The 25,587-nt window shown below is 41.3% G+C and overlaps 1 protein-coding gene across 2 annotated transcripts; it reads right to left on the reverse strand.

Annotated features, from left to right (window-relative positions):
- On the reverse strand, nucleotides 1–24,737 carry NOX1 (NADPH oxidase 1). Of its 2 annotated transcripts, XM_025875313.2 has the most exons (13): nucleotides 24,642–24,737; nucleotides 19,172–19,267; nucleotides 14,688–14,798; nucleotides 14,350–14,434; nucleotides 13,491–13,642; nucleotides 13,205–13,386; nucleotides 12,984–13,116; nucleotides 6,999–7,091; nucleotides 5,651–5,886; nucleotides 5,276–5,438; nucleotides 4,300–4,446; nucleotides 3,982–4,106; nucleotides 1–718 (listed from the first exon to the last, which is right to left on the reverse strand). In XM_025875313.2, exons 1-13 carry the CDS (start codon nucleotides 24,684–24,686, stop codon nucleotides 592–594), a joined length of 1,695 nt encoding a protein of 564 aa, XP_025731098.1. In that variant the 5' UTR covers nucleotides 24,687–24,737; the 3' UTR covers nucleotides 1–591. The 2 variants fall into 2 exon arrangements, with proteins under 2 accessions (XP_025731098.1, XP_025731230.1); XM_025875445.2 differs by lacking the exon at nucleotides 4,300–4,446.
- Between the last annotated feature and the right edge of the window lie 850 nt (nucleotides 24,738–25,587).

The raw sequence follows: 25,587 nt of genomic DNA on the forward strand, positions 1-25,587 counted from the left end.
CAAGCAAAAATAAGTAAAGCAGAAATTGCTATTCACACTGGATAAGACCATGTTTTAAATAACAGTAAGAATGTACATAGTGTTATATAGGGATGGGGTTCTTGGTGATTTTATGTTCATTGTTTTATTATTTATGCTTATGATTATGTTTTGTCATTAATTCTTCAATAAATTTTTTATTTAAAAAAAAATCACCCTATTTACAAATCTTCTTTGAAGGTGAGAGGGAGGGGAAAATATGACCGAAGGCTGGGAGATTCCAAGTAACACTTGGAATCAACAATATCACCTGGGGTCAAGTCGTTTAGCTGTCAACCACCTCGGCTCTCAGGCCTTGTTGCAGTCATGGCATTTCAGAAGGATTTACAGTTCTTTTCCCAAGAAAGGATCCATGGCCTTTGCAATTATCGTGGCCTCGTGAAGATCAGTGACATCCAAGTTGAACCCAATCAAAAAAGAGAGGCCAGGGAGTCAGAAACAGAGGCATGTTACTGTCCTTTAAGGGCTGCCCAAACTTGATTAGACCAAGTAAGTTGTTGGGAGATTCAGAGGAGAGACTAAAATGCAGAGTAGCATCCTCGGTCTTGTAGTTCAGAAGTTTTCTTTGTTGAAGTAGAATTGAACCTTCCTGGGATCCAGACTGGAGTATTGGTGACAGCGTTTGCTCAGGCTCTTTGCCAGGGTCTGAGGACCACATAGGAAGACTCCCACCACAGACCTGCAGGAATCGAACAATTGAAAGGGCTAGAATCCAGTGAAAGGGGCTATGTCAGTGAGGCTGGAGAACCTGCCTCCGCTAGACCTCTACTACTCCCAACAGCCTTGCCTATTCAGCTGTTGACTCCCTCACATTCTTCATGGTAGTTTTCTCACCTTTTCTGCCCGCAAGCCCCCAACGCACTCTCAGCCCTTGTCACACTCTCCGCGGGCAGCCTTGCCTGTTCTGTGAAGAACAGAAGCTCGGGAGACAACGGTGCAGGGTAGAAGTGAAGTGCTAGACCCTGGAGCCCAGCTATCTGGGTTGAAATACCAGCTCTGACACTTAACTCCAGCTGGGTGACTTCAGGCAAGTTTCTTTAACCTCTCTGTTTCAGGTTTCCCCCCTGTAAGACGGGGATCAAAATAGGCCCCACCTCACTGGGTTGTTTTGGGGTTTTAAACGAAAATGTATGTAAAGCAATTCGAAAAATGCCTGGCACATAGCAAGTTAGAGCCATCCACTGTGCATCTATCCCCACTCCAAAATTTCTCACACTGAAGAGGTGGTGAGCCTTCTTGCCAAGGATAATCTTTCTAACTGTGCTATGGGTCTTTTCCTTGAGGCGCCCCTCAAATCTACTTTTTAATCTCTAGATTTGCCTGTTCTGAACATTTCATATAAATGGAATCATAGAGGGGCGCCTGGGGGGCTCAGTCGTTAAGCATCTGCCTTCGGCTCAGGTCATGATCCCAGGGTCCTGGGATTGAGCCCCGCGTCGGGCTCCCTGCTCAGCGTGGAGCCTGCTTCTCTCTCTCCCATTTCCCCTGCTTGTGCTCTCTGGTGCTCTCTCTCTCTCTCAAATAAATTTTATTTATTTATTTGAGAGAGAGAGAGAGAGAGAATGAGAGATACAGAGCATGAGAGGGAAGAGGGTCAGAGGGAGAAGCAGACTCCCTGCCGAGCAGGAGCCTGATGTGGGACTTGATCCCAGGACCCTGGGATCATGACCTGAGCCAAAGGCAGATGCTTAACCAACTGAGCCACCCAGGCGCCCATAAATAAAATCTTTTAAAAAATGAAATAAAATAAATGGAGCCATACACTAGATGGCCTTTGGGGTCTGGTTCTTGAACTTAACATCCTATTTTTAAGGTTCATCTGTGTCATAGCATGTGTCAGTATTCCATTCCTTTTTTTACAGCTGAATAAGATCCCACCATGTGGATATACCATATGTTGTTTATCCCTTCATCTGCTGATGGATACTTGAGTTATTTCCACTTTTTGGCTATTCTGCATGCATTCATGTACAAGTTTTTGTGTGGAGAGCAAAGGCTGTTTTCAATTCTCCTGGGTATATACTTAGGAGCGAAATTGCTGGGTCAGGTGGTAACTCTATGTTTATCATTCTGAGGAAATGCCAGAGTTTTCCCAAAGTGCCACACTGTTTCACATTCCCACAAGCAATGTGGGAGGAACTCTCCTACAATTTCTCCACTTGTTCGCCAACTCTTATTGCCCATCTTTTTTTTTTTTAAGATTTATTTATTGGGGCGCCTGGGTGGCTCAGTCGTTAAGCGTCTGCCTTTGGCTCAGGGCATGATCCCAGGTTCCTGGCATGGAGCCCCGCATCGGGCTCCCTGCTCTGCGGGAAGCCTGCTTCTCCCTCTCCCACTCCCCCTGCTTGTGTTCCCTCTCTCGTTGTGTCTCTCTCTGTCAAATAAATAAATAAAATCTGTTGTTAAAAAAGATTTATTTATTTTTTATTTATTTGAGAGAGAGAGCTCAGGCAGGGTGAGGGGCAGAGGAAGAAGCAGAGTCCCTGCTGAGCAGGGAGCCTGATGTGGGGCTCGATCCCAGGACCCTGAAATCAAGACCTGAGCTGAAGACAGAAGCTTAACCAACTGACTGAGCCACCCAGGCACCCTTTATTGCCCATCTTTTATCATGGCCACCCTAGCCCTCTCCCCATTTTTGCATATTTACTTTATTCCTATCCACTGGCTCCTGTTCTGTCTATAAGTATGCTTAGATCATTGTTAAATTAAATAAGCATTTTCTGGACCCTGCCACTCCTCCAGCATTGTTGACCACACTTCTCTAATATTTCCTCCCCTGGCTTCTGTGACACCATCTCTCCACATTCTCCTACTTCCTCCTTGGCTCATTTTTCTCCCTTCCCACACAATGTAAGCATTCCTCACTCTGTCCTCTGCCACCCTCTCTCCTGGCAATCTCATCCATTCTCACAACTTCAGCTATGGTCAGCTCAACACAATAATTAACATAATCTCTTTCGTTTAAATGCTGCTTCACTGTTTACACAGCATTTTTCATGTATGTATTGCTTAATGTTTACAACAATTCTGCAAGTGAGTAGAGAGGGCATTTACTAATATAACCCCCATTTCATAGATAAGAAATCAGAAGATCAGAGGACTTTCTAGCTCAAGGTCCCAGAAATGGAAAGTGTCAGAACTAGCATTAGGACCCAGGATCATCTGAATCCAAGTGACTAAGTGTTCTCACCACTGCCTTCATGAAGCCTGCCCTGATCACCCCACATGGGCATAGACTTTCCTTCCCTCCATGTCTACGTACTTGTTTCATAGAGAGCATCATTCTGTTTTGAGTTGACTGTATGCACCTCTTATTAAAATGTGTGCTCCTTGAGGGCAAGAACCATATTCTATTTCTCTTTCAACCTCCAAAACTTCTAGAATAGTGAGTGCTGAGCTTATAGAAGGTAAACCAATAATGTCTGTGGAATTGAACTGATCTTCAGCTGCCAACTTGTTCCAGGAACTTATCTAATGATCAGCTCAATCTCCTTCCCCTTGAAATGGCTGATTCCATGGCACCAGGTTTTCCTATATGCTCTAGCATATCTCAAAACTCTTCAGGAAGACAGAGGTCAGGTTATCAGTTAACTAGATAATACACTCCAAACCTTTCTTACTTTAAGTAGGGATTATTAAAGGCCAAAAACAATGCATTTGAATTTTTCCAGTTTTCCATTTTTATTTGGTAATACTGATCGGAACTGAGTCCCCTTGCCTCACTGTTTGAATGGGGAATGTAGGGGCAGAAAACATCTTCTCATCCATTACAAGGTCATAACCCTTATTTGGCTAAAACCCCGGATGAAATTTTGTTCAGCTTGAAGCGAGAAGCTAAGAATGGTGCAAATAGTTTCTGCCCCCAGAGTGTTCAACATGCTGTAATAGCTTTCCTAAACCCTAACTCTGCAAACTCAACTAACTAGAGGAGAATACACTTACCTGGGGTGGGCATTAGCTATTGTAGAAAACTCATTGTCCCACATGGGTCTCCCAAAGGAGGTTTTCTGTTTCAGACCTGTCAGGATGTCAGTGGCCTTGTCAAAGTTTAATGCAGCGTGACCGGCCTGGATTCAAAGAAATAAAAGTTAGAAAAAGCAGATCCTGACAGCTGTCTCTTCCTTCAGCCACTTTTAAACTTGGGGGTGGGGCGAGGGCAGGTAAGAAATCATTATTTCCAATCAGCACACACGACCTTGTCTGACATTGATCTTGCATCTAACATGGGAATTAGTGTTTCAATCAATTGTTTGAACTCACTATGTTGCTGTCCCATCCGGTGAGGAAGAGACGGTAGTTTAGAAAATCCACTTTGCCTAATTCCTCCATCTCACGTTCCAGAGAAGCCAACAGGTCATTGAACCAGGCAAAGGCACCTGTCTCCCTACAGATCCAGTAGAAATAGATCTGGAACCAGCAAGAGAGAACATAGCCTTATTCAAGTGCCTTTGTGGTGACATGACTATTATATATACTCTATATTTGTTGGTCAAGTCTACGGGTGACCTGAAAAATCAGTTGTTCAGAGCAGCATGAACGTCCAGAGTTCTCACGACTTCCCTTAAGAGAAAAGACTTCCAACATCATCTATGGTTCAAGGTGATTTTATTTATTTTTTATTTTTTTAAAGATTTTATTTATTTATTTGACAGAGAGAGAGAGAGAGAGAGACAGTGAGAGAGGGTACACAAGCATGGGGAGGGGGAGAGGGAGAAGCAGGCTTCCCGCAGAGCAGGGAGCCCGATGCGGGGCTCGATCCCAGCACCCTGGGATCGTGACCTGAGCCGAAGGCAGACGCTTAACGACTGAGCCACACAGGCGCTCCGGTTCAAGGTGATTTTAAACTCCAAATTGAGGGCACCTGGGTGGCTCAGTTGGTTAAGCGACTGCCTTCGGCTCAGGTCATGATCCTGGAGTCCTGGGATTGAGTCCCGCATCGGGCTCCCTGCTCAGCAGGGAGTCTGCTTCTCCCTCTGACCCTCTTCCCTCTCGTGCTCTCTATCTCTCATTCTCTCTCTCTCTCAAATAAAAAAATAAAAAAAATCTTTAAAAAAATAAACTCCAAATTGAAAATGAAGACCCTGTTCCTATGATGAATCTTACAGAAATGAATGCCTTGGCAGAGAGAGGAGATCACTCACTCGTAGCTCCAGGGATCAGTTGTGAAGAGCTTAAGCCATGAAAGCAATGGACTTGTCAGTCCCAGACCAGATGGAAAGAAGTATGAGGGAGTTACCGTTTGTGTTTTAAGGTTGTGATCTGCATGCTGAAATTTGTACCAGATGGATTTTAAGATGGAAGCAAAGGGGGTGACCCCAATTCCTGCTCCGACCAACACAGCCACTTCATACTGGAAGACATCTTCACTGACAGTGCCAAAGGGACCATCCACCTCAATCCTGGCAGCAGACAGAAGACAGTGGGCAAGGGAAGTCTCACCTCCAGCCCCTCAAACATCCCTCCCAGGACATAGCTGTCTCCATGGTTCGTGTAGTGCCTGTTTATCTTAATCATATTCGATTGCACCAGATTTAAGGTGCAACAAGGAATTGCTTTCTCCTTTCTGCCTGTCTGCCTCTGCTCTGGGTCTCGGCTGCTCTCAAGGACCCACCTGGGAATTTGTGACTGCTGCCGCTCAAAAGCCCTGATGACATTTTCTGTCCAGTCCCCCGCTGCTCTGATATGAATAGAGAAGAAGTCTTCCTCTGGAGCAGAGGTCAGAGTAAAGGGATGCCACTCCAAATAAGAGATGGAGGGACAATTAACAAAAATATACTGTCCCACTTCCATGCTGAAGCCACGCTTGTTCATCTGCAATTCCAGAACTTTGGATGGGTGCATGACAACCTGCGAATGAAGCACAGAGGCCAAAGGAGGCAAACTCAAATGGTGACAAGGGACAGGCAGATGAACTAAATCAGTAAAGTGGGAGGGCTGGCGACGGTGGTGAACTGCGAGCAGAAGTCCTTTCGAAAGGGGGCACTAGTGACTTTGCCCAGATGGTGGGTGCACTATGGAACCGCAACTCAGCGTTATCAGGTTGCCTGACTCTTCAGTAGAAGATAGAAGGGCCATTTTTCTTTTACTGTGAAAGCCTCCCTCCGGATGTTTAAATGTCAGCAACCAATTCAACTTTCCAAGCAGTCAGCGTGTGGGCCAACCGAAGGATGTCTGTGGACTGGCCCAGGCCACCTGTTTGCAGCCTCTGACGAAGACCCATGCTGGTGATTTCTGCCAAAACTTTTCCCCGTAGTTCCGTCCAGCACTGGGGGAACTAAAGTATGTTGCCTCCAGCTCTTTTTTATTCCCTTCAGAGTGACAACATTACAATCTATTCCTATAATCAGGAAGAAAAGAACTCTTATGATAGCTAGAAGAAAGTACATATTCTTTTAAAAAAAAAACATTTTTTAAGATTTATTTACTTATTTTAATGGGGGAGGGCAGAGGGAGAGAGAGTCCTCAAGCAGACTTGGCCCTGAGTGTGGAGCCCGACGCAGGGCTCCATCCCACAACCCTGAGATCAGGACCTGAGCCGAAACCAGAAGTCAAACGCTTAACCAACTTCATCACCCACGTGCCCCAAGTGCATATTCTTTTTTTTTTAAGATTGTATTTATTTATTTATTTATTTATTTGAGAGAGAGACAGACAGATAGTGACAGAGATAGTGAGAGAGAGCACAAGCCGGGAGGAGAGGGAGAAGCAGGCTCCCTGCTGAGCAGGGAGCCCAACATGGATCTGGATCCCAGGACCCTGGGATCGTGACCTGAGCCAAAGGCAGACGCTTAACCGACTGAGACACCCAGGTGCCCCAAAGTGCATATTCTTTTTTAAAGTTTTTTTTTAAAGTAATCTCTACACCCCATGTGGAACTTGAACTCATGACCCCAACATCAAGAGTCACACGTTCCTCCCACTGAGTCAGCCAGGATCCCCAGAAAGTGCATATTCTTTACCTTGGTAATCACAACCTTCTGCTGCGAGCGGTAAAATCGGAGAATCCTTTCAAAGATATAAAGAACCCCTGGTACAAGGATCCACTTCCAAGACTGCACAGAGAAACAATAAAGACTGAGGTTACATATTAATCTCCTGCTGAGGATTTATATGTGTAGCAGTTCATTTCTTCATTCAATAATATTTATTAAGTTCTCTGATGTGTATCATTATTAAGCCACTAATTTCACCAAATCTCACAGATGGAAATGGGAAGGAATAAATTATAATGGTTTTGTTTGCTAATCTGTTACTCATAAAGCAGATCATTTCCTGAAGTTTTACAAGTCTCACTAGGAAGCAAAGAAAAGCACAAAAATAAAATATGTGGTAATTATACATATAATGTATATTATATATAGTCTTAAATTATATATAAATTTTAATTTTAAGACTCCAAGACAGTCTTCCAGTACAATTTGTCCAAACTGAAAAACCAAGAGAGAAGCAGATGATTAAAAGCAAAACAAACTAACAAAGAAGGGAAAGCGCATGGCTGACACTATTGGTTAACACTATATAAAACTTGGTATTTATCCATCACATCTTTTCTCAAGTGCTCAAAACACCTAACATAGTACTATACTTTTTATCTTCTCTACATTCTTTTTTAAAGCAGCCTTCCTATCCCTGAGATCCTCTCAAAGGTAGCAGGTTGCTTCAACATGCACAGGAGCTACTAAAAATGTATTTCCTAGCAATGCTAAGTCATGTCCTTTCTTGCCAAATTGCTTCAGCGTGAAACATCAGAACTGTGTGGAATGAGGTTTCTTATGCTGTTTCAAGCAAACAACTTCCTTGGGTATCTCCAGGGAGGAAAGGGGCAGAGATGCGGCAGGTGAACTTGAGAGCGGGTATTATACAATTTGATGCTTCTCCTGATTTGAAAAAAAATTCTCCATGTCGTCAGAGAAAACACACAAAAAATACATTTAAGAAATGGCTAATAACAATGTGGCAAAAAAATTTTTGACCTCAGAAGTAATCAGAGAAATGAATATTAAACCAAAATAGCACTTTAGCCTCTCAGATTGGAAAACAACATTAAACAATAATGCCCACCATTAACTGGGATGCAGGGAGATGGGCACATTCACATGTGCAGTCAGTGGAGGGACAAATTATTAGCATCTTCCCAGAGAGCAATTTGGTAATACATCCCAACAGCCTTAAAAGCATTCCTTCTATTTGACCCAGAAATTTCACTTCTAGGAAATGGAGCATAAAGATATAATTAAGGTGTGCACAAAGTATACGAGTATAGGAATGGCCCTATTATTTACTGAGAAAAAAATGACAAAAATGGCATACCACACAGATTTTTTTGCCAATACCCAACTGTCTTTTTTTAATTTTTATTTTTATTTCATTTTTTGTATTGAGATATAATTGACATATAGCATTACATTAGTTTCAGGTGTACGCCACAATGATTCAATATTTGTATATATTGCAAAATGATCACAATAAGTATAGTTAATATCCGTCACCATACATCATTGCAAAAACTTTTTCTTCTGCTGAGAACTTTTAATATCTACTATCTTAGCACATTTCAAATGTGCAATACAGTATTATTAACTACAGTTGCCATGCTGTACATGACATACCCATGACTTATTTATTTTATAACTGGAAGTTTGTACCTTTTGACCACCTTCACTCATTTTGCCCACTCCCCACCCCCTGCCTCTGGAAACCACCAATATGTTCTCTGTATCTATGAGTTAGGTTCATTAAAGTAAGATTCTACATACAGTGAGATCATACAGTATTTGTCTTTTTCCATCTGACTTATTTCACTTTGCATAATGCCCTCAAGGTCATTAAAAATGATCACATTAAAAAATTGACAAAAATGGTATACCATAGAGCTTTTTAAAAACAAATGTTTCCCTTTCGGCCGGAACCGCCATCTTCCAGTAATTTGCCAAAATGACCAACACAAAGGGAAAGAGGAGAGGTACCTGCTATATGTTCTCTAGACCTTTTAGAAAACATGGAGTTGTTCCTTTGGCCACATACATGTGAATCTATAAGAAAGGTGATATTGTGGACATCAAGGGAATGGGCACTGTTCAAAAAGGAATGCCCCACAAATGTTACCATGGCAAAACTGGAAGAGTCTACAATGTTACTCAGCATGCTGTTGGCATTGATGTAAACAAACAAGTTAAGGGCAAGATTCTTGCCAAGAGAATTAATGTACGCATTGAGCATATTAAACACTCAAAGAGCCGAGACAGCTTCCTGAAGCGTGTGAAGGAAAATGATCAGAAAAAGAAGGAAGCCAAAGAGAAAGGTACTTGGGTTCACCTGAAGCGCCAGCCTGCCCCACCCAGAGAAGCACACTTTGTGAGAACTAATGGAAAGGAGCCTGAACTGCTGGAACCCATTCCCTATGAATTCATGGCATGATAAATGTAAAGAAAATAAAAGACCTCAAGACTGTAAAAAAAAAAAAAAATGTTTCAGTGAAGCCACAGAAAGAGAAATTAAGAAAGCAACACCATTTACTATTACACCAAAAATAATAAAATAACTAAGAATAAAATTAACCAAAGAGGTGAAAGACTGTACTCTGAAAACCATAAAGCATTGATAAAAGAAATTGAAGACGACACAAAGAAATGGAAAGATATTCCATGCTCATGGATTGGAAGACAAATACTGTTAAAATGTGTGTATGACCCATAGGAAATCTGCAGATTTAATGCAATCCTTATCAAAATACCAACAGCATTTTTCACAGAACTAGAACAATCCTAAAATTTATGTGGAACCACAGAAGACCCCAAACAGTCAAAGCAATCTTGAAAAAGAAAAACAAAACTGGATGTATCACAATTCCAGTCTTCAATTCCAGATATATGTTAGAAAGCTGTAGTAATCAAAACAGTATTAAAAATAAATAAATAAATAAATAAATAAATAAATAAATAAATAAAACAGTATGGTACTGGCACAAAAATAGACACATAGATTAATGGAACAGAATTTTAAAACCCAGAAATGAACCCACAACTGTATCATCAATTAATCTTCAACAAGGTAGGAAAGAACATCCAATGGGAAAAAGACTGTCTCTCTGACAAATGGTGTTGGGAAAACTGGACAACAACATGCGAAAGAATGAAACTGGACCACTTTCTTATACCATCCATGAAATAAACTCAAAAATGGATAAAAGACCTAAATGAAACCATACAAATCCTAGAATAGACCATAGGCAGTAATTTCTCTGACTTCGGCTATAGCAACATTTCTCTAGATATGTCTTCTGAGGTAAGGGAAATAAAAGTAAAAATAAACTATCAGGACTACATCAAAATAAAAAGCTTCTGCACAGCAAAGGAAACAATCATCAAAACTAAAAGGCAGCCTCCAGAATGGGAGAAAGTATTTGCTAATGACATGTCTGATGAAGGGTTAGTATCCAAAGTATACTAAGAACTCATCAAACTCAACACCCAAAAACCAAATAGTGCAGTTAAAAAATGGGCAGAAGACAGAATAGACATTTTTCCAAAGAAGACACATAGATGGCCAACAGACACATGAAAAGTTGCTCAACATCACTCATCATCAGAGAAATGCAAATCAAAACTACAATGAGACATCACCTTAGACCAGTTAGAATGGCCAAAATTAACAACACAGGAAACAACAGATGTTGGCAAGGATGCAGAGTAAAGGGATGGATCCCTCTTGCACTGTTGGTGGGAATGCAAATTGGTGCAGCCACTCTGGAAAACAGTATGGAGGTTCCTCAGAAAGTTAAAAATAGAACTACCTTATGATCCAGCAATTGCACTACTAGGTATTTACCCAAAGGATACAGAAATACTAATTCAAAGGGATATGTGCACCCTGATGTTTATAACAGTATCATCCACAATAGCCAAATTATGGAAAGAGCCCAGATGTCCATCAACTGATGAATGGATAAAGAAGAAGTGGTATATATGTATATATATATATATATGAATATTAGTCAGCCATAAAAAAGAATGAAATCTTGCCATTTGCAATGATGTGGATGGAGCTAGAGAGCATTATGCTAAGCGAAATAAGTCAGTCACAGAAAGACAAATACCATATGATTTCACTCACATGTACAATTTAAGAAACAAAGCAAATGAGCATAGCGAAAAGAAGAGAGAGAGAGGTAAACCAAGAAACAGACTCTTAACTATAAGAACAAACTGATGGTTACCAGAGGGGAGGTGGATGGGGGGATGGGTGAAATGGACAATGGGGATCAAGGAGTGCACTTGTGATGAGCACCAGGTGTTGTATGGAAGTGTTGAATCACTAAATTCTACACTTGAAACTAATATTACACTGTACATTAAATAACTAGAATTTAAATAAAAACTTAAAAATTTACATAGAATACATTTTAATATATATTTTTTCAATTTTATTTTATTTTATTTTCTGACTTCAAGGTTTTTTTAAATCTTATTGAGGGAATTTTTTGCTAATCCTCCGGTATTAGAAAAAAATTCCCAGATGGTCTTAGGATGCTTTTATGATTTCTTTCCTTTCTTTAACATTTAAATCCCTGATCCATGCATTCCTGATTCATATTTTAGTGCAAAGTGTGGAATCAAGATTCAGCTTTTCTTCCTGGATGGACAAACCTATTGTCCTAAAAAATTGTTGAATGATATATATATTTTCTCAACTGATTTGAAATGCCAACTTTAGGGGATTTTTAAAAGATATTATTCCCATTTTTGATGAGGATCAAGACACTGCTCTTAATTCTGCAACTGATTTAAAGACTTTAATCACCCCCAGAGCACTCTGAGACACCACAAGTCGACCTTTCCCTTCCATTTATTCCTCCATCTAACATATTTTATGAGCATGTAAAAGTAAACCATGATATCCACAATAATTACCCCAAGGCACACTTTGAGTTCCCTGGAACCCAGTTTCTTGGTTGTCCACTATTTAATAATAATTTCCAAGCATGTTCTTATAACACAAAAGAAAACTGACTTCGAGAATGCTTGAAAAAAAAAAAGTTGAACTCATAGAAACAGAGACTAGGAAGGTGAGTAACCAGGGTCTGGGATGGGAGGTGGGGAAGTGATGGAAAAATGCTGGTCAAAGGATATGTGACTTCATTCATAGGATGAATAAGCTCTCTGGATCTAACGTAAAGCATGGTGACTACAGTTGATAATACTGTATAGCATACTTGAAATTTGCTCGAAGAGTAGATCTTAAGCATTCTCACCCCACACACACAAAATGGTAACTGTGAGGTGATGGATGTGTTAATTAATCTCATTATGGTGATCATTTCACAAAGTATGCATGTGTCACTCACCACATTGTATGCTTCAAATATATACAATTTTATTTGTCAAGTGTACTTCAATAAAGCTGGGGAGAAAAGAATGCATTTCTTCCCCCCAATAAAATTGACTGGATTTCAGTGGTTAAGAGCGCAGTCTTTAGAATCTGAGAAGCCTGGGCTTGAATTCCAGTTCCACTGGTTACTTACTGTGAGAGCCTGACAGTTGAATTTCTTTGAATCCTAGTCCTATTGTCTCACAATGGAGACCAAAAAATACCTACCTCATCGATTATTGCTATGTATAAAAGAGACAATCCATATTACACAGGAAACCTGTCCCATGGTAAATACTATTAATAATGTGAGAGGTATCATTATTACTTTTAGATAGGGTCTCACAACATGCAATAACCATTAGTCCTTCCTCTTCAGGATCCCCTGCTAATGGTAATTCCCTGGCCTATTGCCAGGGATAATGGAGTTCCTTGCTGGAAGGAGCCTTGTGAATATATCCTCCATTGTATTCAGCACAGCACTGAACTAGTAACAGGAACAATAATAAGAGTAATAATAACAACAATAGCAATAACAGCTTCTAACTTGAGTCTATCCTTGTCTCTGGGGTTCTTACCTCAGTGGGGAGCCCTTCAAATTGGGGATGCTTGCAGTGGGAGTCATGATCATCCCAGTGCTTGAAAGATTCTGCACACCTGTGAGGATGACTCTCATTCAGGCTCTCTTCTGTTTGACCCCGGACAATTCCACTGAGACAGACAAAGAAGGACAATTGGAAGCAAAGAATTATGCAGGGTCAGGGGCTAGGGCATGAGAATGAGGGTTCGAGGACCTTACCCAGTGCCATGAATCCCTAAACCAATGAAGTAGATGATAAAAATATGGTGTGTGTACCAGAAGACCTCAAAATAACTCCTCTGGATGAACTCCATAGCTGAAGTCACCATGAGAACCAGAGCTATTGTGATGATCACTCCAGTGAGACCAGCAATGCTGGTAAATGTCACATACTCCACTGTCTACAAAAGGAGAAATTTCAGCCTGACACAATGGGTGCCAAACATACCATGCCCTTCCATACTCGTGACCAGATGGCCGATGCTTTGCCATTGAGTCAACTCACCATGTTTGGGGACTGGATAGGATTTAGCCAAGAACCTTCCCCTTTCTCTTGATGAGATAGGGTGGAGAGAATGGAGGCAAGGGATCCATCTGTGGCCTGTTGGCTTCTGCTGTAGTGTTCAAAGTTGAACAGATGTGCAATGATGTGAATAGCTAAATGGAAAGATGATGGGGCACATATTGAATGGAGCACTGGGTGTTATAAGCAAACAATGAATCATGGATCACTACATCAAAAACTAATGATGTACTGTAGGTGACTAACATAACATAATAAAATTAAATTAAATTAAAAAAATAAAAATAAATAAAATACAGTTATATCAACAACAACAAAAAAAGAAAGACAACGGGGAATTGAAAGGTGTCTCAGAAACCTCACTGTAGGCATGCCCCACTAGCAAAGGAGAATCCGATGGATAGTGTCTAGCAGAATGCTCAGTCCATGGAAGGTGCCTGATAAATCTTGATTGCAGAGAGAACCAAGATTTTTTGTATTCTCATTCTGTTCCCAAATGAATCGAATATAAGTTCCATGAAAATAGGCCTACAGGGGTGGCCAGGTGGCTCAGTCAGTTAAGGGTCTGCTTTCGGCTCAGGTCCTGGGATCAAGCCCCGCATCAGCCTCCTTGCTCAGCCTGCTCCCCCTGTTTGTGCTCTCTCACTCTCTGTCAAATAAATAAATAAAATCTTTAAAAAAAAAAGAGAGAGAAAGAAAGAAAGAAAATAGGCCTACAATAGTGCCTGGCAAACAGTGCCAGGTGTTCGATAAATACTTTTTGAATGTCTAAATGCAGAGATGAATGAAACTATATTCTGAATGCTCATGAGCTTGCAGTTTTGTGGTTTGCCTCGGTTACCTGTGTGTAGGCAGATCATATATGCTACCAGCTTGTGGAAGGTGAGGTTGTGATCCAGTTGCTTTCTCAGGGTGCACCTGCAGAACTACAGATGGAAAGTGATCAAGGTCCAGTGTCTCCGGGTAGTTTATAAAATTCAGCAACCCATAACCAACATGTCTTAAACAAAGCATACCAATACCCACCCCCCACACCAATACTTGCCTACCCCCTTGGCTACCAAAGGAGATCCCTGGCTTCCATTCCTAGGGGTTTGAAGGTATTGGGCTGTCCCACTGAGGAGTTCAGGGTCTCTTATCTTTAATGTGAAAGTTGACCTAGGAGTGGTTGGGACTCACTGAGCAGGTGCCCCTCAGGAAGGACAGCAGATTTCGACACACAGGAAACAAGATCAGCATGCTGTTAAAATTCAGGCAGCGAGCAGAGGCTCGGGCCCAGGCCAATGCCGACTAGAGCAGAAGAGAGAAGAGACCATCAGCTGCTTCATCGCATCATCTAGGAGGTGAGCACATCCCAGTCCACTTGTCTGAAACCTGGAAAAGGGCAGGGTGGCATCTTCCTCACCCCTTCCTCAGTAGCCAGCACACTAGGTCCAGGTTCTCCGCAAAATGACAGAACATTTGCTGAACTTACCAGTGAGTTGAGAAATTCTCATGACAAGTGGCTTGGAAATATTTGACTACACATCTAACAATATGAAAGAGAACAGGATTCAATAATTTCACATTAACACATACATTCTATCGATGTAATACTTTGCAACGAGTATTTTAGCCTAATACACTCAATTATTGGGGCACCTGGGTGGCTCAGTTGGTTAAGCGTCTGCCTTCGGCTCAGGTCATGATCTCAGGGTCCTGGGATGGAGCACCTGTGTCGGGCTCCCTGCTCAGCAGGGAGCCTGCTTTTCCCTCTGCCTCTGCCCCGTCCCTGCTCATGCTCCCTCTCACTCTCTCTCTCACAAACAAATAAAATCTTTAAAAAATACACTCAATTATTATTTCATTGTTTGTCATTTGTAAAACAATCTTGAAGATTATATGTTTTTATTTGCATTTTAAATAAAGCTTATATATTTAAAGTGTAATTACAGATGGTGACTCTCTCTTTCCTGTATTTTCTAACGTTGCAATTATAAGCATGTAATAACCACGCAAACAAACAATAAAAAAATTAATCATTTATATTTAAGATGCCTTTAATGATTGAATACAGCTTAGGCAAAACTAGTGAACCCCTCAGAGCAAACATTTTAAACTCGGGCAAAGATTTGAGAAAGGAGAGCTTCTGAGAACAGAATTTCAAACTGATTTCCTTGGGTGGCCAGGCAGCATACACCAAGATCAGTCTGATCCAGCAGCAGAAGTTGCCAGAAAAGGAGACAAGGAATCAGCGCTTCAAGGAAGTATTTAGCCCCCAAACGGGCTTGATGAGGTATAGGCTGGACAGACCACACTCAACTCCATGGTAGTCAAGTCCAACTTCTCTCCTCGACTCTGTGCAACTGGCCTCTGAGTCAGCTCCCTGTACTTGGGACTGCAAGCTATGGAGTGTGCCAATGTCACAACAGCTGTGGAGGTGGTGACAGCAACCAGGCAATTCGTGTCGCACATTAGCTGACTGGCCAGTCTCACATGTGTGCCCATCAGCGACTTGCCGAAAGGAAGAGTATGGGTTAGAGTTAACGATTTCTCCTTTTTTTTTTTTCTAACTCTCTCTTTTTTTTCTTTTTTTTCCCCCTAAATTTTTCTAATAATCTTTTCAGCACAAAAACTCTTTTTCATGCGACACCTAAACCCAGGGCAATGTGACATCAAGCCAAGTCAAGATCCACCTAACATCCGTAATGGCTTCCTGTGTTCAGCAGCACAGGGAACAGGAGCTGCCCTACTGTTTCCCATTGCTGGCTCTTCCATATGACCTGTGTTTTCTCCCTCTGCTGAGTCACACTCCGACTGTTTTTCAGAGAGATATCCTGTTCCATTTCTGAGTAAATTTTCTCTGCTCATCTCAAAGATCCTGCCTTTCCACACTGGAGAGCAAATAAACAATTGGAATGCTTATTTGAGACACAGAGGTTTCTTAAAGCTAAAATTGGCAAGTGAGTGGAAAATATAGGACTACACTTTCATAGTTCCATATTCTGGAGGGGCTATCTGTATGGGATCAATTCTTTTTAGAGGGAATCTTTTCTCCCCCCATTGCAGCACACCAAAATATCCCAATTTACATGCACTTTTCGATATCAACACCACCTGATGTTCAAATTCAACTGCTTTTATCATTAATGTCTCACAAACTGCTTATTCCGTTACTTATTCGCTCTGCTTCATAGTGAATCAAATAACTCTCTGTATTTTCTTAGAGGAAGCACAAATTCAAGAAATAACTACAGAATGATTAAATAAATTATGCCACATCAATGCCATGGGCGGTTAGTTTCTTAAAAGGATGAGAGCTACACGCAGGGGAGTAGGAGTGGTAAACGTTTAAGAACCAGCTTTCAGGGGAAGAGGGGAGATTGGTTTCCAGCCTTTGCCAACTTATCTGATGTCAATACCCCCACCGTGGCAGATTTCAAGATACCAATTTGATGTCATTGAACACCCCTGAATATAGGACTGGGAAGAGATGCGCATAAGTGGCTATTGCAAGCTGATATGAGCTAGTTCCAGCACATCACTAGTTACATACTCACATGGAAAGCTATCTGAAATACATTAAGTGTAAGAAGCAATTTCCAGCCAATATCTACGATGTGATCCTTTTTTGGTGAAAACAAAACAAAACAAAACTCAAAAAAAAACCCAAACAAAACAAAACAACAGCAAAAAAAAAAAAAAAAAACTCTTTGCTACTTTATGTGTTTATCCAAATTCATAGAATGGTGCATACACCAGAAAAAAAGAGCGAATTTTACTGTATACAGGAAATTAAAAAGTAAGACTAGCACCTACCTCAAAAACAAAACCTGTATGTCTGATGCATTCGTGAGCTTAAGTCAGTGCATCTACACAAACACACACACAAATTATTAACAGTGGTTATCTCTGGGGAATGGGTGGGAGGGCAATTTTCACATTTTTACTTATACACTTCTGTATCATTTGCTATCACGGAAAGTAGCATTATTTATCATTAAGTGTTTTTAAAAAACAAAGAGAATGACATGTCCACAAGATATCAGCATGATTCATTTTTCTGCTGCTGACTTTTTGGTCATAAAGCAATTAAAGCTCTTAATAACTAGTCACATTTATTGCATCATTCTCTTACCAAAAAGCTGTTTTTAAAATAAATTAACACTTCCTTTGGAGTTTAGAGTTTCCAAAGAAGGATCAAGGACCAACATTTAAAATGGAAAACAGCAGGGTGAAATAAGCCATGAAAAGAACATTCAAATTGGTTGTGATCTCAACATGGATCTTTTGATTATAGAGAGAAAAGAAGGATTTTTTTAAAAGGACAAGGTGTCTTTAAACATGTACATCGGATGGGTCTTTGTGGAAAGCCAATGATCTAATCAAGATGAAAGTGATTTAACCAAATCCCTTCCCTGCTACTGGAAAACTCACTAGAGTTAGCAGTTAGATTTGCTTTTCTAATCAGATAGTGGCCATACTGATGAGCCTGTGAGAGAATCATTCTCACCTCCATGCTTCTAACTCTGGTCACCTCCACATTGACGTACCCTATCTGGCCCCCACCCTCCCTCTTCTGTTCTTACCTACCGCTTCCACAGCCTTCTCCATCCTATTATTCTCACCCAACCACTGCCTTTCTTCAGACCTTGAGTTCTGCTGCGCCACTCACCCCACAGACCCTCTAAATATCCCTCTTGTTTGATGGAGAGGTGTTCTGTGAGATCAGTCCACAGCGGTGGCTTTCAAGTTGTTTGTTTACTTGTTATAAACCAAACTCTTTCTGGAAATCATAAGCAGGAGTCCATAAGACCGATAAAGGCTGAGGGGCACCTGGATGGCTCAGTAGGTTAGGTGTCTGCCTTCAGCTCTGGTCATGATCTCTGGGTCCTGGGATCGAGTCCCATGTCAGGCTCCCTGCTCAGCTTCTCCCTCTGCCCCTCCGTCCCACTCGTGCATACGCACTCTCTCTCTCTCACACACAAAAATAAATAAATAAAATCTTAAAAAAAGACAGGTAAAGGCTGCTTTGGTTGAAGTAGGGGCAGGGGCAGGAGTGCTACCCAGTTAGCTTTCCCCTCACACCCTACAGGAGTACTTGAGCCATTTGAAAATGACTGCTTAATAGTTTTCTTTATTCCATGTTTTTATCATTGGGTCTGGGGAGTGTGCCCTAGATAGGGCTGTCAGATTTAGTGAACAAAATTACCAGATGCCCACCTAAATTTGAACTTCAGATTTTAAAAAGTGAGTAATTTTTTTAGCATACCTATGTCCCATGCAATATTCAAAATATACCAAAAAAATGATTTTTCTGGAATTCATATTTAAGCGGGACTGGGGGGGCTCCTGGGTGGCTCAGTCATTTAAGCGTCTGCCTTCAGCTCAGGTCATGATCCTGGGGTCCCGGGATCAAGCCCCCCCACCCCCCCTCATGCTCCCTCCTCCATGGGCTTCTCCCTCTCCCTCTGCTCCTCACCCAGCTCATGCTCTCTCTCTCACTCACTCTATCTCTCAAATAAATAAACAAAATCTCTAAAAAAAATTCCTGTATTTTTTTCTGGGAACCCTAACCCTAGAGGAAATCAGGGCACTGGGTCTCAAAGGAACCAAGGTCACAAACAACAACAACAACAACAACAACAAACAGAGATTCTCCGTATCACAACTGTGATACTCACCCCCAGGATTTCTCTTGTGTAGTAGTATTTATCGGCTTTCTCATATGACAGGAAGGCATGCACAAAGAGGAAAACGTTCAGCCCCAACCAAGTAGCCTGGAGGAAATAAAAAACAAGTACCTCTGAAACAAATAATACAATATATGTTAAAAAAAAAAAAAAAAAGAAGAAGATAGCAGAAGGGGAAGAATGAAGGGGGGAATTGGAGGGGGAGATGAACCATGAGAGAGGATGGACTCTGAAAAACAAACTGAGGGTTCTAGAGGGGAGGGGGTGGGAGGATGGGTTAGCCTGGTGATGGGTATTAAAGAGGGCACGTTCTGCATGGAGTACTGGGTGTTATACGCAAACAATGAATCATGGAACCCTACATCAAAAACTAATGATGTAATGTACGGTGATTAACATAACAATAAAAAAATTTAAAAAAAAACAAGCAAAGACTCAAGTAAAATTTGGATATGGGAAGGAATAGGTAAGGGATAGGAAATAGTGTCACCATTTTGGCTATTTTGTGTTTATCTGTTTTCATTTTAAATGAGTACAATCCCTCTAGTATCTAACTTACTTTCAGAGAGAGTTAGCACTTCAAGACATGTATTCATTAGACCAGGGTCAACAAATCAAGGCCCATGGGCCAAATCTAGCTCATCGTTTATTTTGTACAGACTACAAATTAAGAATGGTTTTTAGTTTTTTGTTTGTTTTCATGTTATTTTTTTAAGATTTTATTTATTTATTAGACAGGGAGAGAGCACAAGCAGGGGCAGCAGGGGGCAGAGGGAGAGAGGAAGCAGGCTCCCCAACAAGCAGGGAGACCAATGTGGGGCTCGATCCCAGGACCCTGGGATCATGACCCAAGCTGAAGGCATATGTCTAACCAACTGAGCCACCCAGGCACCCCTGTTTTCACACGTTTAAATGGTTGGAAAAATCAAAAGAAGAATAATATTTCATGATGTGACAATTATATGAAATTCTAATTTCAGCGTCCATAAATAAAGTGGTATTGGAACTTAGCCACATCTACTTATTCTTATCTTGTTTATGGCTGCTTTCATAATTCGATGGAAGCAGCGAATAGCTGTGACAGAGACCATAGGGTCTGCAAAGCCTAAAATATGTACTACCTAGCCCTTTACAGAAAACATTTGCCAACTTCTGGACTGGGAGCAATCGAACTATTGCAACCAAAAGATGGCAATAAGTGAATAAATGGATTTCTAAAGAAACAAAGAATAAATTTAGCATCTATAACAATACCCATCCGAAAAGGACTAAACCATTCCAGATTGGCCTGCCTCTTTAATTACTCCCTGACACACATTTTCCTGCTTTTAGATTGCGAGTCTCTTTTCAAATTAACCTATCATTGTTCTGGACTCATTTGAGCTCTTAAGACTGCTTTTGTCTCTCCCAGGGTCTGTTTCTGTGGGCAAAGGGGGAATTTAGAACCCACTGCCCCTTTGCCTTGTAGACCAACCAACGCAGCTCTAGCCCAAGCTTTGAGGTGCTCGTTTGTAACGGAGCAGGACTCTAGGGCACTGGGATGCCCTTAATATATATTGTTGGCCCCAGGATGGATCAGAACCATCTCAGCCCCACAAGTAGAGAGCCTTTAGCTTAGGACATGGCACATTCAGATTCCCTAGATATGGACCACTCACACACCTCCAGCAGCATAGCATAGTTATTTCAAGTGATATTGGAGTCAAACTCCTTGGGTTCAACTTCTAGCCTCACCACTTTCTAACTCTGTAATCTTAGACAGACATGTGATTTAACTTCTCTAAGCCTTGGAGTCTTCTATAAAGTGAAGAGAATAATGCTATCTACCCTCACAGCAATACTGCAAGGCTTACATGAAATAACACATGTGGAGTGATTAATACAATGGTCGGTACATTGTAGGTACATAGTAGGAGCAATTTGGGTTATTACCAGGCTTCCCTAGTCCATTTCTTCCTGCATCCTTTGCTCAGACACCATTTCTGGACTTGAGTGTCTTTCAGAGATTCTTTGATCCTAACAGAAAAAGAGAGGTGACAGCCACAGATATCTCAAGAGTTCAGAAGACAGAGAAGTTTCTTTAGAGAGAGCAGAACTATTTTAGGATCCAAGAGTTCTTTGTCTCTGCGTCAGACCATCACCAACTGTGGGCCAGGTGAATAGAGTGACATCTGGGAGTAAGGAATTCTATTTCCCACCCTCACTATCATTTCCTACATATGGGTGGAAAGTAAAGTAGAAGACCTGGCAAGAGGAGGAGTAAGAATGTTTTCTGAATAATTTATTTTTATTTAAAAAAAATAGTGCCTGGTGATGCAGTCGGTTAAGTGCCCGATTCTTGGTTTTGGCTCAGGTCATGATCTCGGAGTCATGAGATCGAGCCCTGAGACCAGCTTCCTGCTCAGCTTGGAGTCTGCTGGAGTTTCTCTCTCTCTCTCTCCCTCTCCCTCTGCCCTGCCTCACTGTATGCTCTCGCGCAAATAAATAAATAATTCCTTTAAAAAAAAAAAAAACAGTGCGGGGCGCCTGGGTGGCTCAGTCGGTTAAGCCTCTGCCTTCGGCTCAGGTCATGATCCCAGGGTCCTGGGATCAAGGCCCAGGTCGGGCTCTTTGCTCTGCTGAGAAGTCCACTTCTCCCTCTCCCTCTGTCTCTCCACTTCCCCCTGCTCATGCTCTCTCTCTCTCAAATAAATAAAATCTTTAAAAAAAAACAGTGCATAGGAGTATATGTCAGAGATAGCAAGAAGTCTGAGCCTGCCAGCAAGATTGGTAGGGGGTGAAAATTCAAAGCTACATAGTTAAATGTGAGTCACCATAATGGGTGATGAACTGTCTGAGCAAACCTAAGAGAGGGATACAAAACGCAGAGGATTTTAGAACTAGAAGCAGGCTTATATTTGTATCTAATCTAGTTATTTAATTTATCTCACACACACACGTGACCTGAAGTCTAGAGAAAATAAATAATCTGATCAAGATCCCTCAATTAACAGCAGAAGTGAAACTCATTCCCAGGTTCCCTGTCTCCTAAACTAGTGCAAAAGAAATTAAATATACAGCATCGAGCATTGAAAATATAAAGCATAGGGTAACCTGCCAAAATAAGCACTTGGCCTTTTGTTAAATGCAAAACAAACAACCCTCCAGGGAAATATGATTGCTCCTCACCCCTTTTTCCCTCAAGCATCCGGGTCGTCCTAGGGGACCCAAAGGAAAAAATGGAAGAAAAGAGATGACCCCAGAAGGGGTGATGACATGAAGATCTAGGAATGTGAGAAAGGACAAAGGGAGTTCCAAGCTCTGGGGTGGCCCAGAAATGGAAGAAAGAGTGGGGATGGGGTGTATGTGTGTGTGTGTGTATGTGTGTGTGCGCGCACGCGTAAGGAGAAGGGGGTTGTGCATACGTGGCATGCACAGTAAAGAATTTCTGGCCTGAACACTGGGAAGTTGGGTTTGAGTGATGGCTCTGCAATCCATTCACTGTGTGACAAATGGGTCTTATTTTCTCTTGTAAAAAATAAAGGAGCTGGTTTATAGCTGCCCTAGGCAATGCCATAGTCACTACCCACATGTGATCACTGGGAATGTGGCTAGTCCTAATTTAGATATGCTGTAAGTGCAAAATACATATCGGGTTTCAAAACCTTAGTAAAAATAAAAGACATTAAATGATCTCATTATTATTTTCTTTTGTCTTTTTTTAAATATTTTTTTTGACTGGAAAATTTATTGGAAACTCTATGTCAAGCATAATTTATATGTTGGCTAACTGAACATAAAAAAAAGACTAAAATTACTTAAAACAAATTAATAACATCTATAAAAGGTCAGGACATTCAGTATTTTAAGATAAAACTAATTAGGAAAATTGGGGCACCGGGGTGGCTCAGTCGGTTAAGCATCTGCCTTTGGCTCAGGTCATGATCTCAGGGTCCTGGGATCAAACCCCAAGTCGGGCTTCCTGGTCACTGGGGACCCTGCTTCTCCCTCTCCCTTTGCTGCTCCCCCTGCTTGTGCTCTCTCTCTCTCCGTCAAATAAATAAAAAAAAATCTTAAAAAAAAACTAATTAGGAAAACTGTAGTATCATGGTTAAGAAAATAATAATTATGGGAAGCCATACATTTTTAAATTATAGAAAACATTAAAAATTAAATATCTAACAAAATATGTCTTGCCGTTGCTCTGGGGGAGAAGATGGGGACAAATATTTTGTATTTTATTTACATATATTTATTAAAAGATTTCCCATATGATATTGCAAATTAGTCCCATTTCCCTTGTATTTTGCTATAATACATGAATTCACACAAAGGAGTTGGAATACATAAAATTACAAATATGGTAGAAAAGTAAACCACATCACACCCAAATACACAGTGAATTACAGCAAAGTGCATAAGCCAAACATATAAGGCATATTAGTTTTAGAAAAAGAGCACTGCCCACCCTCATCTTGTTAATATTTTCAATATTGATTACATGTTGAAAGGATAACATTTTTTAAAGATTTTTTATTTATTCGTTTGTCAGAGAGAGATACAGAGTGCACAAGCAGGGGGGGAGCAGCAGGCAGAGGGAGAGGGAGAAGCAGGCTCCCCACTGAGCAGGGAGCCCGTGTGGGGCTTGATCCCAGGACCCAGAGATCATGACCTGAGCTGTAGGCAGACGTTTAACTGACTGAGCCACCCAGGCGCCCCAAAAGGATAATATTATTGATATATTGGGTTAGACTAAATAAATTACTAGACATTAATATCACCTATTTCTTCTTACCTTTTTCAATGTAAGTATTAGAAAAATTTTTAATTATATATGCAGCTCACATTACATTTCTAAAATGGACAGCACTGGGCCATGATCTCCAGGAGTATTTCTATCTCAGATATTCAATGATTTTATGAAATCTTGCCGTTGGTGGTACAGAAAGGATGAAGAGAAATGAAGGCTGCATAGCAGTAGTTAGAAGTGAGATGGAAGAGAAAAAAGATGGAAAATGAAACATTGAAATTCCAAATACTTGTGGTTTATATCATTTGTTCCCTTACCAACCAATTTCTGGAGTTGGATTTTTTCCCCTTTTCTAAAATGGTGAAATACATCATACACAGAAGATTTTATAAAACACGTGTAATCTTAGAGTTGGGCTTTTTAACTGATAACTGGCCTCAATGGGCCCAATCTTGGCATGGAATAGTTCCATTTCAAATAACTTTAGAAATATTAACAAACAGGGTGTCTGGGTGGCTCAGTCGGTTAAGCATCTGCCTTCAGCACAGGATTGAGCCCTGCATCTGGCTCCCCGCTCAGCAGGGAGTTTCCTTCTCCCTCTACCCTTCACCCCATTGGTGCTCTCTCTCTCTCTCTCAAATAAATAAAATCTTTTTAAAAAGAAATATTAACAAACATAATCTCTCCTTACTCTGTTAGGAGTAATTAATAGATAAGTGAAACATTACTTACCAGAAACAAAACTGAGAACCAGTGGTTAACCACCCAGTTGCCCATTGCCAAAGTGTGGTTTGGAGTCTCTAGGCAGCAGGGAAGATTCAGCAACCTGGATTCTGGAGAGGTTCTTCAGGGTTGGGACCTCTGTCTAGCTCAGAGTATGTGAGTCTTTAAGATTTGAAAGATGCACAATTACCCAGAAAGCTTCAAGAAATGAAGTAAGTGCGTTCAGCCTTCCTCCTCTGGACGGAACTATGTTATCAGCTTGAGGAGACCAGCCCTACCTATGGCAACCACAGGGGTTTTCCCTGGTGGGGTTTTATCCCTTCAGGAAATAGCAATCTTCCTGAGTGAGAATATTCTCATCATCTTATCAACATGGCCTAATGTGAGGCATTGCTTGCCTTGATAAGACATTTGCTAAGGTTGCTCACTAAAGGCTAGGGCTATAAACAGATGACCTCAGGAGAAGCAGGGCAGGAAGCAAGCGCATTAAGCTTGCAGGTGGGCTTTTGGAAGAGCTGCCACAGCTGCCCACTGCAACTTGGACCTCAGCCTGGCTAGCTCAGAAATGTCGCTCTATATGTTCTCCTGGAGGATGATCTGGCTCTGGGGAGAGCTTGACTGGCTGGGAGGACAAGGGGAAAAAATGGCTAAATAAATAAGAGAAAATTTAGGAGATATAAAGTTATACCTCAGTTCAAAAAAGAGACAGGGCGGCACCTGGGTAGCTCAGCCAGTTAAACGTCCAACTCTTGATTTCAGCTCAGGTCGAGATATCGGGGTCCTGGGATCAAGCCTGCCTCAGGCTCCACACTCAGCGGGGAGTCTGCTTGAGGATTCTCTCTCCCGCTGCCCCTCCCCCTGTGCATGTGCACCCATGAGCGTTCTCCCTCTCAAAATAGATAAATAAATCTTTAAAAAAAAAACAGAGACAGAATACTCAAAATGAGAGGGGTGA

Source organism: Callorhinus ursinus, unplaced genomic scaffold (genome assembly GCF_003265705.2).
Source record: "Callorhinus ursinus isolate GAN/ISIS: 27379988/994484 unplaced genomic scaffold, GSC_fseal_2.0 scaffold67, whole genome shotgun sequence".
In the NCBI taxonomy this organism is placed as follows: Eukaryota; Metazoa; Chordata; class Mammalia; order Carnivora; family Otariidae; genus Callorhinus; species Callorhinus ursinus.